This window comes from Nothobranchius furzeri, chromosome 8 (assembly GCF_043380555.1).
Source record: "Nothobranchius furzeri strain GRZ-AD chromosome 8, NfurGRZ-RIMD1, whole genome shotgun sequence".
NCBI lineage: Eukaryota > Metazoa > Chordata > Actinopteri > Cyprinodontiformes > Nothobranchiidae > Nothobranchius > Nothobranchius furzeri.
Window position 1 is genome coordinate 49446802 of NC_091748.1, and position 16634 is coordinate 49463435.

Consider the following 16634-nt stretch of genomic DNA (forward strand, 5'->3'; position numbering starts at 1 on the left):
GGTTAGCAGCTGTGAATGTAACTGAGCTATCTTACACAAGCCCAGGTGACTGAAGCTTGGCTTCCATTTGGTTTTACTTACCTTCAACTCTTCTGAAAATAATGCTGTCACCACAGTTGATAAATCACCTGACCAAATGGGAAGAGAACATTCTGTTGTTGATCCTTTGTTTGTGGTAATGTTGGGATTACTTTATTAATATTGCATTTCAACTGCTAAGCTTCCTAATGATGTATGCTTCCTGATCATTCATCTTATTAGATGAAAAATCAAGTAGTTTCTGGTAAATTACTTTGTGAATTTTCTCCCATATGTGCCGTTGAAAAGAGAAGTATGGAAAGCGGAGTTCGGTGTTAATTTAACACTTACAGAGAGCAGGTGTTTGATGCTGTTAGATTTGACATTCATGGTTGGGGATGTGCATGTGGACAATGTAAAAATGAGTCCCAATGTGTCCGTTTTAAATGCGTCAACGTACATCCTGTTTGTGTTACCTTCACATTCTTCTTATCATAAGAATGTTAAAATCAGAAGGAAACAAGAGTCTGACCAGATGTTTTTGCTATGATGTCACTGCTTGGTGTGGTTTGAGAAAAAAACTCAAGAAATATGCAAAGCTTTAGTTACAGGAAATGTTAGGTGTGGTCGTGGGAAGAAAAAAATCCTGTTGTTTCTCCTTGCATTGTTTTTCAGATGATTCTGAAATGGGTTAATGCCACCTTTATTCAAATCTAACCAATATGTTCACTTTCTGTTTGCAGATTCTGAGTAACAAAGAATATTGATTGAACACATCCACTTTGTGTTTGTGTTTTCAGGTTGGGTTGCCTACTAATTTGTAGCCTTTCGTTGTTGTGGATGGATTTTTATTTTCAGGATACAATGTAGACTGCAAATATTCCCATATAGATTCTGATGATCCAAACGACCTACAGGACTTTAGGTGAGGACACTGGTGATGGACTGGTGGTGCTACAGTATTGTTGTTGGTCTTTAGCCTCTGGTTGATCTCACCCTAACATTTTGTTGTGTTCCTTTCACTTTAAAAGTACATTGTTTCCAATGAGTGCGTTTACATGCAGCCAGTAACCTTTTAAAACCCAAAGATTCACAATAACCCGGTTCCGCACGGCTATGTAAACACCGCCAAAAACCCGGTTACTACACCTGGGGTAACCCCTTTCTAACCCGAATGTTTGGTCGTGTAAACGCATATCGGGATATCCCCATCAAAGCGTGTGTTCTGCGCATGCTCTGTTCGCAAGGAATATTGGTCTTTTGAGTAGCGAGACGTCTTGTACGCGCCAGAACACCGGAAGTAAACAACACGTTGGGAGCAACATGGTGAGTTGCAGTAAGAGCTGCTGGTGGGTCAATACCAGCACTAAAGCGCAAACAAACGCGGTCACTATCTCTTCCGAACTGGGAAACATGTTGTTGTTTTCACGGATACCGGAACAAGAAGAACCGGAAATGACGCATATTGAGTTAGGGGTAAGTCTTTCTATTTATGCTTGTAAACGGGTTATTCTGATCAACTCAGAAACCCGAATACCGACCTTAACCCGATCATAACCCGGATATTGGCTGCATGTAAACGTAGTCAGTGACACTTTGAGTGTGCAAAGGAATGAAAGGGCTACAATGGCTGCCATTGAATAAATTACTGCCCTTTGCTCATACTGTTGGGTTATTGTTGCAGTAATTTATGTAGTTTGGTTGGTGCTCTTACAACTTGGTTTCTGAACCATAGATGTAGCTAATGTGTTCAACAAATGCACTTTTGGGTGGTTTTCTTGTCTGAATGTGATGGCCTAAATTTTGTTTTCATTTCACTGTTAGACTCTAGATGTTTTTTGTGGTCTAACCTAGATTAACCCCATCTGATGAAGATGTGCTTAGTTCAAAATGTGGGACAACTTACATAAGCAACTTTTGATAGGCTCCATTTTCCGTTTTTAAGACTTAACCTCTTAAATAAAGTTTTATTTATTTTCTAAAATTCCCTATGGTCTGGTTTTTTCTCTCTCTCTCTCTTGACTCTGCTCTGGTCACTTCCTGCAACCATCCATTTCTAAGAAATGTAATCTGATAGCAGCCTGCGTGTGTCCTGGCCCTCCAGTTTGTATGAGGGTATGCGCTTCTGGTTTTACAGGATTACAGAGTAACCATTTGGAAGCAATTTGCCTGAAATTGGAGATTAGCCCTGCCTTGGATTACTTTTGGAAAACTTTAGTTTTTTTATTATTATTATTATTATAGCTTGTAAACATTTGTGGTTGAAAATGCATATATTGATTTTTTTGAAGTTATGGACTTAAAAACACAACTAAGCTGACTTGAGACAATGATGTGCTTCAGAAGATGTGTTCGTATGCTTCTCAGAACCAAGATTAGAAGCGCCTGTGATGTTTCTTCTCTTCACTGCAGAGGATACATTAACAAAGGCGAGCATGTCTGCGTGAAGAAGACCAAACTCTTTTGGTTTAATATGACTGCATCTGCATTCTTACGTGATCATATACAGAAGTCTGCTTTCCACTTCCTGGTCTTGTTAGTGCTTTGTCGTCGTCATGTTGCTGGGGGAGAATCCAGGTGGTGACATGTGCACACATAGATACACTCTGTGTAGCTCTGGCTCTCATACACACACACACACACACACACACACACACACACACACACACACACACACACACACACACACACACACACACACACACACACACACACACACACACACACACACACAAAGAAGCAGTCTGGCAAATTCAGGGTTAAAGGCTTCCATTTTGTTAGGTAACACCCTAATGGCCTGATCTGTCAGTGGCGTTAAAATGGCAGGGGCTTAACCCTTGGCGTTCGGGACACAACCAGTAGGGGCACACACACACACATGTGTGCACGCACACACACATACGCACACAGAGACTTCTGGGCTGGCCAAGCCTACAGCAGAACAACTGAGAAGAGGAGTGTGTGTGTGTGTGTGTGCGTGTGCGTGTGCGCGTGTGCGTGTGAGTGTGAGGCAGGGAGGGGTAAGATGAAGAGTGAGCTTGTGAGTGAGAAAGAGAAGACAAGGAAGAGTATTTTTCACTTGGGTACAGTTAGATTATGGCTCAGCTAACCACATGCGCTCTGCACACTTCTCCCTCCCCCAACCATGGCACCTCCTCAGCTGGGTCCCTGCCCCCATTCCTAGTCTGGTGCACAAGTAGGTAGTCTAATCTTAATTCTTTCATTATGTAGATGATGTTTGAAAGGGACATCAGAATCTAAAATTGCTCGAAAGATGCGCGATTGAGAAGACATGTTGGTCATTAGTGTTCGTGAGTTTGGAGTTGTAGCCTTTAATTCACATTTTCAGTCAAATCCACTTGTGAAATACTTGGCAGTTTGAGGGATTAAATCAATATTCCGAGGCCTGCTGCTCCTTAGCCACCCAAAAATGAGTTGTTTCTTTATTTTCTAGTGTTGGTAATAATAATTCATACTTGTACTGTGTTTATTGGACAGTGTAATTGTTTCCCCTCATATAGAGCCCTAAGGACACAGTTCAGAAGCTTCTGTTATTTATTTATTTTTTATTATTATTATTATTATTTTGTTAAAATGGCTGTTAATGTGTTCGCTGGCTGTGTTCAGTCCCAGTGGGGGGATCATTACAGTGCTTGAGATGAGCGGCGAGCAGGCTACCTGAGGGAGGGGCGAGCCTTGTGCCATTGATCTGTTCTCTGTGAGCTGCTGGACACAAAAGGAGAGTGACTGGGAGTTAAACCTAGAGTGTCAGCTCAGGTCACAGATTTCCAGCTGCTCTCAAGCGAGCACATCTTGTCCCGCTGTCCTGTACACATGGGTGGTGCAAATATGATTTGGGCTGAGAGTCCCTCTTGGAGAAATCTAAGTGCATTAGCTGTATTGATTTTTGGAGGCAATTGGCCTTTTCATGTTGTTTTTAAGTTTTTAATAAATTCACAGCCCCAGTAATGTGTATTTTCTTTCAAACATTTCCTCAGTTTTCATGCCTTTTTAATTTTTGGGAAACTATTGACCCATTTTTCTTCTCCCTCTCTAGTCTTTTGATAGGAAGCCGCCACATAAAACCTATTACAGGCTGGTCCCCATCCACCATCTTTTTCATTTCCATGTCTTTGCTATTGTTGATACAATTGTATGCTAGGTAAAAGTCTTTATCGAACAGTCTGGTGACAAGCATGCTCCAGCTTTAATTAGTAATAAGACTGTATTATTGATATTAATGCTTGATCGTTCTTGGTATCCAACATTTCTTTACTCTTTGTATTGTGTGGACCACATGTATTCACTCAATCTATAAGTAAGTCAATTTCTTAATTGTTTTTCATTAAGGTAGAATTAAAACGTACATTCTCAGATGATTTATTCAGTGGGTGAAATGTACCAATTACTGTCTCCCACACATGGTTTATAAACAAAAACGTCTAGAAAGGCTGATATGTGAGGAACAGTTGTGACATTTAGTTACAGACTTTTGACCAGACCACTTAAAACCTTGTTTTTGTTGTTTTTTTGAGCTTTTCATATACACATACTTGCTAGGTTGCTCAGCTCATTGTCTTGCTGCATAACCACGTCAACTTCAGATGAGATAAAAGCTGGACACTCTGCTCCAGGTCTTTCTGGTTTTTCTGGTATAGAGCAGATTTCATGGTTTCATTGGCAATACCAAGACATCTTGGTCCCAAAGCAGCAGAGCAGACTATCGCACTGCCACCACCAGTTTGGTCTTTAAACGTATCCGTTGATACCAGTTTGCCTCATCTCTTTCTCATTTTTGAAACATAAATTAATGTTAGATTTTGTTCCGCTTCTCTTCTAAAACTTCTTTAGAACCAGGCATGATGTGTTGTATTTTCAACTTCATGTTATCAGACAAGTTCTATTGATGTGATTGCCTAATTCTACAGACCTAGCACCAGTCAGACCCATTTCTCTAAATAGCATCAATCAGAGGTCGACCGATATTGGTTTTTCTATTACAGATGCCGATATATAGGAGACATGGTCAGCTGATGGCCGATATATATTGCAAAATTTTATGGACTGATTTTCATGGCCAATATCTAGACATTTTCTACCCTGTTTTCATCCTTAAATGTCACTTATAACATCAGTGGATGCACAACATTTCTGAAGCTGAATCAGGTTTTGAACTCTGAATTTAACCAACTGTTAAATCTTAACTTTGTGCTCTGCTCCATGTTAAAGTTGGTGACCTAAATAAAGTTAGAGTATTTATTATGCAGATGTTATTAGTGAATGTTGCATTAGAGTAAAGTTCTGCAACAGCACTGGCCTGCCCATGGATGCTCCTGATTTTAATTTGGCTTTACTAAGGACAAACATTGGCGGATGCCAATGTACAAAAACAGTACATAGATACACAGCTGATATATCGGCTGACTGATTTATCGGTCTACCCCTAGTAGTATCCCAAAGATGAAATATAAATCCCGTGGAGAGCGGGCCTTCACGTTCGCTGCCCCCAAACTTTGGAATGCACCCCCCCTCAGTGTTCAACAGGCCCCGTCACTGTGTCGGTTCAAGTAGGTGCTGAAGGCCTATTTTTATCATTTAGGTTTTGATCAATAATCAAACTTTTAGTGTTTTACTCTGTGGTGTCTTCCCTGCTGACATGGGCTAACCTTTTACAATGTTTTGTTGTGGCCTTGTTTTTACTCTGGGATGTTTCTTTTAAATCTTTTATTTCTTCTAATCTATTATCCCTTTCAACATTTTATCTGAACTCTTATCTTGTTGTTTTTTGGGGGTTCCCGTATATTTTATTATTATTTTTTTTTTACTACTGTAGAGCACTTTGGCCAGCTGTCATGCTGTTTTTAAATGTGCTTTATAAATAAACCTGATATTGTATGGTAGCAATTAGAGTGGAGTTTACCTTTTTAAACAGCCAAAATGATTGAAACATATTTTGTTCTTTAATTAATGAAATCCATCATTTGAAAGCAGTATTTTATATTTACTCATGTTATCTTTGATCTTGAACTTTGTGCACTGATCTGAAATGTGCATTCCAAGTGCTTCATAATGAAGCACTTGGAATGCGAAAACGTATACGTGGTGCATTGCTGGTCATTGTTAGATATTTTGGGTGACAAACAGCGTTCTTGTCTGAAGTCACCTGATTTCCATTTTGTTTAAAAAGAATAATGTGACCCTTGACCCGTGTTTTCCAGCGTCTTCTGAAGATTGATTAGATGATTTACTTTGCTGTTGACATGCTGTTTGCTGGAGTTGTTGAGTCATTAAAGCACCTATCCCCTTGGTCCACATGGGTTATTTAGACTGCTATGATTTTATACGTACATTTTTTAAGACAAGCTTTAAAACCTGTTGGCTCTAAAACTGTACCACAAAAAAAGCAATGTTTCAAGTATGTTTCTTTGCAGTTTCTCAACCACAAACTGTTGTTTATCAGAAATAGGTTTGTGTTTATCCCACATGAGATCCCCCTCAGAGTCTGGTGTCAGAAGGCAAGGCGCTATGATTGATGCGTTTCTTTTAAAACTTTTAATTTCCAATTCTTCCTCACTCCTGGTTTGACGGGATATAGGCAGATTACACCCTACTCAGCCTCACTCCCACACTTCCTTAAAACAATGAGAATTAGCTTTATGTGCTTTACAATAGGGCTGCACAATATATCGTAAATATATCATTATCACGATGTCAGCATGCGCAATATGCATATCGCAAAGAACAGATAAATATTGCAATGAATGGTCAGCTCAAATGTTTGCTACACATAGGGCTGTAGCGAAGCCTCGACGAAGTCGACGGCTCGATTCTAAAAATTTGTCGACGTCATATCCGGAAGTCGACGCACCGCGCCCACTTGTTGCATCCCCAGGAGTTTGTAAATAGAGGAGGAATCTGCCTGTTCTTCCTCTAGTTTGCCCTCTTCTCCGCCTTCACTAACATCTCCGCCAAATACCGAAGACCCGGAACAACGTCCGTCCACTACTAGATTATTTTCCTGTTTTGCCCCTTCGTCTCCCGGTAACGGACAACAACTTCCGGGGTCAGATGCGCTGCTTCGTGTCTATCGCAGATGTAGAAAATCACCGGGAGCGCTTCTCCCTTCATAAAGGAGCTTTTTTCAGACATGAGGAGAGCTGTTTTGGTGGTAGCAGTCTCTCCTCCGTGCTGGTCTGTTTGCTGCTGGGTGTTTTTGGTTTATTTAAACTTGGTAACTTGAACTTAATGTTGGTAAAGCTACTGTTAGCATATTCGCTAACAGCTTCTTGCGTTGGGATAAGCTGTTACGTTTTGGTTTAGAGTTCATATTTTTTGTGGTGTAGATCTCCCTTTTATTACATTTAGAGTGTTGTGGGTTTTCGGTTTAGTGTAAAATACCGCCTGAGTTTGGTTTAACCCGTAAGACCACTCGCCTCACGCACATAAGTGACCAAAACAAAGCAGCGTGGAGACACTCCATCTTCTACCACCTCTCAGGCAGCAGCCTGCACTCCCAAGTTCTACACGTCATCAGAACATAAACAACCGCAACACAATAAACGCAGTGTTATACAAAATGGAAGGCCTGTAGTGTTTATTCTCTTACAGTAAGAATTTATCAATTTTTTTTGAGGAATTTATTTGAGATTTTCTGGTTTTTGTTAATTGTGCAATAGAAAAATAATCATTAGATTAATTTTCTAAATAGTCATTAGAATAGTCGACTATTCGATAAAATAATCGTCAGAATAATCGTTTTAAAAATAATCGTTTACCCCCAGCCCTAGCTACACATAATGCATTCTGTCAAACGGAAGCGTGATGTTTTTTTTAACAAATCAAATGGAACTCTTCACCCATTTGGAAACTTGGGTGGGTTCTCATAGGTTGGATGCCCGTCCTTGAGGCAGACGGCACTTCATTTTGATGGTTAGTAAACACCTGAGTTAGCTTTGTTCTGCTCTTTCTGCTGATTCTGCTTTTCCCGGGATCCACTGATTGCCGTTTCTTGTTAATTTTCTTTTTCCATTTCCTCACATCTTTTCCTTTTCTCATTTTTATGATTTTTTTGTCTTTTTATTTTTGTTTTTGATTATTTTTGTTCCTGAGTTAAGTTTTTATTTATTGCAAGTAATATCATCGCAGTATTAATCACAGTTATCGCATATCGCAGGTTTTGCCAATATCGTGCAGCCCTACTTTACATACTTGAAGATTCTTGTAGGGTTGTCACGGTATGAAAATTTAACCTCACGGTTATTGTGACCAAAATTATCACGGTTTTCGGTATTATCGCGGTATTTTTTAAACGGTGTTGCATATGTTCAGAAAGCATTGATAGTCCTGTTCTACACAAACTGAAATAGTTCTGAAAAGGTTTAACAGTGTTTATTAAACCTAAAATAACACAAAGCCTTAGCAAAAGTGCAACTTTTCACAAGTAAAGGAACAAATAGCTTATTTTTCTGGAACTTGTTACAGTAGTCAGTGCAGGTTTAAATTATACAAATCCAAACATTCAAAACATAAACAATATGTAAACAAATCAAAGAAACACCACTTGTTTTCTCATATACTTGTTTTCTTCATTATCAAAATGAAAATCTAAAACTCCAGTCCACACTTGACTTGAGCACTGTACAAGTCAACCTTAAAAAATATGTATTTAAAATAAATAGCCACTTTAAACAAATTACTAAAATAACTACTACACTATGTAATCAAATCCAAATGTTCAAGTATAAATGGCATTGAATAAGTAAACAAATCCATGACAAGGAACTAATTGTATATTTCTCTTCATCATCAACCAATAAGATGCTTCATCCAGCAACAGGGTGTCCGTGACACGGTTTAAATGCTGGCAGAGGACGCTGCGGCTGCAGTATATAGTGACTCGTTGCAGTCTCCCTCAACCAAAAGTCCTCACGTCATGCATTTCAGCTAAAATGCTAATGTTATCTTACCTTGCACTGGCTGTGGAGACGCGGGTGATGGTCACGCAGATGTGCCATGAGATTTGAAGTGTTGCTGCCTTCTGCAGACACTTGTTTCCTGCACGTTCTGCAAACGGGATAGCCGTCTTCTATTAACTGTCCCTCAGCATTTTTCAGAAATCCCAAACATGCCCATACTTCCGATTTAGTCCTCTTTGAGGGCTGATGGATGTCCTGGGCGCTGCCGTCGCCTCCTTCGGCCATTATTTCAGCTTCAAAGTTTTGGTGCCGTTGCAAATTAAAAAGTGCGTGTGCGCGCAGCGGGAACTTCAGCTGAAGCGACGGTGGCTGGTAAGGGTCACCGCGCCGAAACCGCGGCCACGGTAAACCCACCGAGATAATATAGTTTTTTAAAAACTGGACGGTTATTTTTATTGTCAACTTTTTTACCGGGGTTTACCGCTATACCGGTTACCGTGACAACACTAGATTCTTGACGCAAAATTGGAAATTCGTCTTTGAACATGGCTGCTGCTGCCAGTTGAGTTTTTGAGTGAATTTCTTGGGATGTCTCTAATGGACAAACTACTGGTATGTTTGTATCATGTGTTTGTGTTTTTTGACAGATTTGAAACTGTCACGACTAGGGTAGACCAATAAATCGGGTGATATTCACCAGTTTTTATACATTGGCATTGGCCTTTATTTGTCATTAGTAAAGCATATTTAAAGTCGGGCACATCCTCCGGCAGCCAGGTGCTGTTGCTAAATTTTATTTAAATGTATCTTTATGTTCACTAATAACATCTGCATAATAAATGCTCCAAATTAACTTTATTTAGGTGTCTGACTTTAACACGGAGCAGTGCAACTTAAGATTTAACAGTTAGTTAAATTCTGAGTTAAAAAACTTCAGCTTCAGAAATGTTGTGTATCAACTGATGTTATTGGTGACATTTTAGTATGAAGATAAGGTGGAAAATATCTAGATATCGGCTCATAAAAATCGGCAATGGCGGACATTGGCGGATCACATCTCCTACATATCAGCATCGATATCGGCAATAGAAAAACCAATAATGGTTGACCTCTAGTCAGGACCAATGGTGGTTGTTCCTTTTAGAAGTTCATTGCCAACCGTAAGAAGTGTTTACTCATACTGCATTTGAATTGTTTTCACCTGGACATAGTAATAGTGTTGTCTCTGAGGCTCATGAATGTATACTTGTTTCTGGCTTCTACTTCCCTATCTCCTCATTGGAATGCTACCTCAGTCTGAATCATTGTTTCATAGAATAAACATTTCCACATCAAGTTATAATCTGCACATCCAGGCTCAGTGGGCCAGCCAGGGCTGGATTCGGATGCTATTTTTCTTGGACAAAGGTAACCACATGTTTCAAAACCTGAAATGGACTGCCACTGCCATGCTGAATACAAGATCTGACTACATAGCCTCAAAAGATTATTAGTCATCTTGCATCTGATGGTGTGCCACCAAAGTGCAGAACTGTGCAGCCATTATTACAACTTGCTGGTTAAGTATGACTTTGAAAGTGCCGTGTGCAGAGTACCCACCCTCACACAAGCTGTCATCTCTGTCAGATAGATGGTCTTTGTTTCCAGGGATGGGACAGCAGGGCACATCTGTCCTTGCTGTGCTCCAGAGCAGGGTGTTTCTCAGGCTTCACAAACTTTTTCAGAAGAAGACCTGCATGCCGTTTACAGCAGAGTTGTTTTGGGGTCTGTTTGGTAACGTTTTAGCATAATATTCTGGCAAATGTCAACCCTTAGAGATCAAACACTTAATTTGTTTAATAATAATTAAAATGAAGCTTGATTCTTAAGCTCCAGGTACTGTTGCTATATCCTGAATTCCAGTTTATTGGTTACTTTTCTTCTTTTTTAGCAGGTGTTATAGCCAGGAATCAGCTACTCAACTAAATAAACGTCAAAACATGATGTCTTTTATCATTTCTAGATCGAAAATGTTAGGTTTAATTATGTTGTCGGATTAAAAATGAAATTACGCTGTTTTGAAGCTTAATTTCTTCCCCTCATTGCACACATTTGTTGAACTATGTAGGTTTTTGTGTACTTTGAAAGACCATATTTAAAATAAATTCAGTCTTTTACATCTCTCATAGCAGAGAAAACAATCCACAATGTTTAATGAGCCCAAACTGAAAGTATTTTCTGAGACTAAACAGATACCATGAAGGACAGCATTTTATGTGATATCGTAAAACTTAACAAGCACAAAAATATGTCATTTCCCTCCTCTACATGAGGTGGTTGTGTTGTTCAAACTTCTGACGACATAATTCGCTCCTCCTGTGTTGCTCCGTGTGTGGATCATCTTTGGGAATCTTTGTTTCTCCTTGGGTTAATTCTTTGCTTCTGTCCTGGACCAGTTAGAACTGGTTTTTCAGGGATGTGGTTTGACTCATAAATTCTTCAAGAAATGTTTATGAGTTGTACGTATGTACTCATCCTCACATAAAATGTTTACAAGCATGATATATTTTGATATAAACCAGCATGAAATATTAATTCAAGTGTGGATGTGAGTGCCTGTTCAATCAAACATGCATGACTTGGATTTGTTTGCTTGGTGTGAATGTTGCCTAGTGTTCAGTGCTGTTGTGCTCCTTATGTGTAATTTCTTCCCCCTCCAGAAAATCAAAGTGGGTCTCTTATTCTGTGCTCTTGCTTTACTTGGTTAGATGTGGATTAACGTTCAGGGTTCAGACAGAGGGACGGGAGACGTCTTTGAGTTGGACGTCTATACATGGCAGCATCTGTAGTGAAAAGTTCATTAGTAAGCGAATCAAAAGTCTTTATTTGTAACCAGTTTGGACAAAAAGTAGTTACGTTGAGCATTAACTCATTCACTGCCAGCGGTTTCCTGACCGCTAACGGCCTTCGCTGCCAGCTTTTCTCACCGTTTTTACTGTTTTTTTAAGAGTCACAGAACGTTGCGCGCTAGGATGTTGTTGATGCCAAAACAAAGCGGAGACTCACCTCTTACATCAGGAAGAATCCTCGCATTTCAAGCATTATCCCTTCTTTAATAATCCGTTGTCAAATTGTGATCGGCAGACGCTATTCCGGTTCGCACCTCACTTTTTTTTACAGGAACGGCCCAAAACGATCTAACACATGGATGTTCTGCTTCCTGATCATGTGACGTGTGACGCATGCGGATGAAGAAAGGCTTCGGGGCTGAGGTGTTTGTTCTCTCAGCGCGGGGGCTTGTTCCGATGCTCAAACAGTAAAAAATTGCAATTTTTTTTTCAACTTTATTTTCATTTATTGACATTAAAATAAAAATACAAAACTTTATTGCTAAAAGCCAAAATGAAAAAGGGGACAGAAAGAAGAAAAACTTATGTTATCTGCCCTTTTTCACTAAAATAACATTAATACAAATGAAACAATCATAATATATGATTCTTAAAAAATTTGAACAATATAGTTTCTGGACTGGTTGGCCAACACAACCTCAACCCATGAATTGAAAAAAAGAGAAAACAAGTTACACAGAAAGAAGCATAAAGTTATATACATATATACATACATACTAGGGCTGCACGATATTAGGAAAACCTGTTTAATATTGCGATATCGAAATTACTCACGATAAATGAACAAATACTAAAGTATGCAGTGTTGATGTCGTCTGGCGTGTGACGTCTGCTCTGGGTTCAAAGCAAACAAAAACTAATGCATGAATTCCATTACAACATAACATTTTTATTGCAAAAATATGCAGCTGCACCTGCTACTGTATTAGCAGCAAAACAACAAACTGCCTGCATGCAGTTTCTCAGTGACTTTAAAACATCACCTCCACCATAAAACTTTTTCTGATGCTCCAAATACAGAAAAGCATCCCTTACCAGGGTTTTTGAATAAATAAAAAACATCAGAAAGTAAGTTTAAATGTTAAATAATAGTTAACATCACTTAAATGCAACAGCAAATTCTCTCATTGCTACTGAACATTTTCTCCACTTACGTGGTTATGATATAAGGCTGTTGCTGTAATTGGGAAGTGAACTGTGCTGGGCCAAACTAGGAGAATATTAAGATTTTTTTGAGGGAAAGAGAAAAACAATTGTCTACCTTTCAGAAGAGGAACTAGCAAAAAACTACATGGAAAATATGTGAAAATGTTTGTTTTTAACCCCAAATTGAACAAGTTTACCTAGATCTTAAAAAGCAGCTCAGATGATGAAACTGCAACTATGATTCTGATAACAAGCTAACAAATTGAACTAGCATCTCTTAAGATAACCGGCTAGCAGAGCTTCTGACTGACAGTTTATGTGCAGCAGCAAATTAACTATCCTGATTAACAAGGTTATAAAAGCTCATAAATGAAAAATCACTTTGATATGTGGGGGAACTTTTCCAGGCCCTCTTTAGCAGGGTGGGACTGGGAGGAGAGTGCTGTAGCCTTTTAGCTGGAAGCTAACCGGAGCCTGGGGCTAACATCACCACCCGGTGCAACACTAGCGACATGAAGGATGAAGGTGGGTTGGTTCACCGGCACTTGTCGGAGTCAGCCCGGTAAAAATGACTGACACTGAGCGGAGTCACGTTCACATTTGAAAGCAGCGCTGATTCCAGAAACCTCAGCACAAAGTGCGTTCGTTGCTCTGAGCTAGCATGATGAACAAGGGAACGGCGCCGCAAATGTTCGGGTGTTGCTTTCCAAAAGGGTCTACGTAGGGGGCGGGCGTATTACGTGAACGGACCCATCTGATTGGCCGCATATCAGAAGGGCTACATTTGATTGGTCAAATAATACTTCCGTGTAAACAACAGAGCTGGTTTACAAAAAGTTGATGTATGACACGGATGGAAATGTTTGAACCAAATATTTATCGCCGTTTTTCGTAGGGCTGGGGGTAAACGATTATTTTTAAAACGATTATTCTGACGATTATTTTTTTCGAATAGTCGACTATTCTAATCACTGTTTAGAAAATTAATCTAATGATTATTTTTCTATTGCACAATTAACAAAAACCAGAAAATCTCAAATAAATTTCTCAAAAAAAATTGATAAATTCTTACTATAAGAGAATAAACACTACAGGCCTTCCATTTTGTATAACACTGCTTTTATTGTGTTGTGGTTGGTTATGTTCTGGTGACGTGTAGAACTTGGGAGTGCAGGCTGCTGCCTGAGAGGTGGTAAAAGATGAAGTGTCTCCATGCTGCATTGTTTTGGTCACTTATGAGCGTGAGGCGAGTGATGTTACGACTCTTCCTGGGGAGTTTGGCTCGTGTGCAAAAAGGAAGGGACAATAACGGGATTTAAAAGTTAAAATGATGATCAGGTTTATTTACAACTACAAAAAAACAAACCTTTCCATCCACAGGTTGGGAATAATAAAACTAATTCTGCCTGTGGGGAATTAAAACAAAGTACAAATAACTAGGGATGTCCCACTGGGCAAAGATTACTGGGTTTTGGACCAAAATAAGAATCTCCAAAGGTCCAAACTCTAAACTGGGCGGTTAAACCAAACTCAAGGTGATATTTTACACTAAACCGAAAACCCACAACACTCTAAATGTAATAAAAGGGAGATCTACACCACAAAAAAGATTAACTCTAAACCAAAACGTAACAGCTTATCCCAACGCAAGAAGCTGTTAGCGAAAATGCTAACAGTAGCTTTACCAACCTTAAGTTCAAGTTACCAAGTTTAAATAAACCAAAAACACCCAGCAGCAAACAGACGAGCACATAGGAGAGACTGCTACCACCAAACCAGCTCTCCTCATGTCTGAAAGAAGCTCCTTAATGAAGGGAGAAACGCTCCCGGTGATGTTCTACATCTGCGGTAGAGACGAAGCAGCGCATCTGACCCCGGAAGTTGTTGTCCGTTGCCGGGAGACGAAGGCGGGCAAAACAGGAAAATAATCTAGTGGTGGACGGACGTTGTTCCAGGTCTTCGGTATTTGGCGGAGATGTTAGTGAAGGCGGAGAAGAGGGCGAACTAGAGGGAAAACAGGCAGATTCCTCCTCTATTTACAAACTCCTGGGGATGCAACAAGTGGGCGCGGTGCGTCGACTTCCGGATCTGACGTTGACAAATTTTTAGAATCGAGCCGTCGACGTCGTTGAGGCTTCGCTACAGCCCTAGTTTTTCGTGCTTTGCGATGGGCCTATCGCACGTCCTGTTACCCCGGGTTTCCACGGGAGCCATCAGCAGCACGTTACTGCAGCAGCACGTCTTGCTCGCGTAAGCTGCTGCTTGGCCCTTCCCACGAGACGCGAAGCAGCAGGGGAGCAGCTGTCATGACAGAGCACGAAGTCACACGAGTGACTTCGTCAGTAAACACAACAACAAGCAGGAGAAAATTACAACATGGTTTGTGTTTTATGTTCTGTCCGTTTGATAATCGCCAATACGGACCTGAAAAACAAAGGAGACCGCTAGCTAGGTGATAACTTCTCACGGGGCCGCACAGTTAGTAACCTTTTTTAAAAGTAAAGCAACCGGAAGGCAGTACGTTCTTTATTCTGAAAATCTCGGTAGCTTCTCTCCATTTCCGCGTCAGATTTCCTGTCTTTCCGTCCCCAAAAATGTCGAACTTGACCCGTTTCAGAGGCGTCGCGCGTAGAAAATAGAACCAGCGCGTAAAGGCCGCGACATGCTGCTCCTGAGACGCGGCCGACTCGCGCTGCTGACGGCTGCCGACGGCTCCGGTGGAAAAGGTTCTGTTGACCACAGCGGTTCCTATCAGCAGCTATGACGTGCTGCTGCAGTAACGTGCTGCTGACGGCTCCTGTGGAAAGCCGGGGTTATCACGATGACGATAATTTTTCGATATATTGTGCAGCCCTAATACATAGACTTGTTCCCTTTTCCCCTTTATTTATTTATTTATTTTTCACCCAACCCCCCTCCCCTCACGCGTTTATGTAACAGATCTATATAAGTTAATCATTTTATTAGTCGTCAATGGCAGTGAATGAGTTAATATGAAATCTGACACAAGAATCAGAAATTGGTATTGGCCTTCAGAACCAGAATCGGTGTGCCTCTACCTAATTGTGTCACGTACCTTTTGTTGGGGCTTCATGAAAGCCTTTAGATGAGGAATCAGATTAGCTGATTGGGTTTAGCTTCTGTAGTCACTCTTTGGACTCTCTGCCCCTCTGCCAAAGGCTGCTGCTAAGGTCAGTATCCATCGTATTGACTCCTTTCTGACCCTGTATGGACTTGAGTCAAAGTATCTGGACCCAAATTTAACCTCACAAGGTTCTAAGGGCTTCTCCTTTCTTAAATGATCTCTAAGTGATAATCTCTATCAGTTGATGTGCTCAGCAATAAAAATATACTGGCCATACAGGAGATAACAGCTCTACTCATAAGAAGCATTTTTATTCATACAGCAGTGTAACTGGTTGTAAAATGTCAATTCTGTCTTTTAAAGGGTTTGTATTTTTTTCTCTCTTCCCAACCATGTCCCGTTTTCTTATTTGTCTGTATTTTTAAAAGCAGTTTCCACCTTTTTGTAATAATTTGTATTGTCTCCATCTCCAGGGTGAGAGAAGTCATGTCGGAAGAGGCTGTGCGTCAAACGCGCAGCCAGAAACGGGCTCTGGAGAGGGACCATGCAACTATTGCTAGTCCCCTGGGGGACATGGACAGT

The 16634-nt window shown here is 40.3% G+C and overlaps 1 protein-coding gene across 3 annotated transcripts in view; it reads left to right on the forward strand.

Moving 5' to 3' along the window:
* Positions 1-16634, forward strand: part of gatad2ab (GATA zinc finger domain containing 2Ab) — a 47245-nt gene that overhangs the window by 19409 nt on the left and 11202 nt on the right. For 2 of the 3 annotated variants that reach the window (XM_015971614.3, XM_015971615.3), the window contains exons 1-2: positions 2205-3214; positions 16526-16634. The exon at positions 16526-16634 is cut by the window's right edge and continues 200 nt beyond it. In XM_015971614.3, coding sequence (XP_015827100.1) covers positions 3132-3214; positions 16526-16634 — 192 coding nt within the window. In that variant the 5' untranslated portion in view covers positions 2205-3131. Of the gene's footprint in view, positions 1-2204; positions 3215-16525 lie in introns of those variants that run through there. The other variant, XM_015971616.3, reaches the window with a different exon arrangement.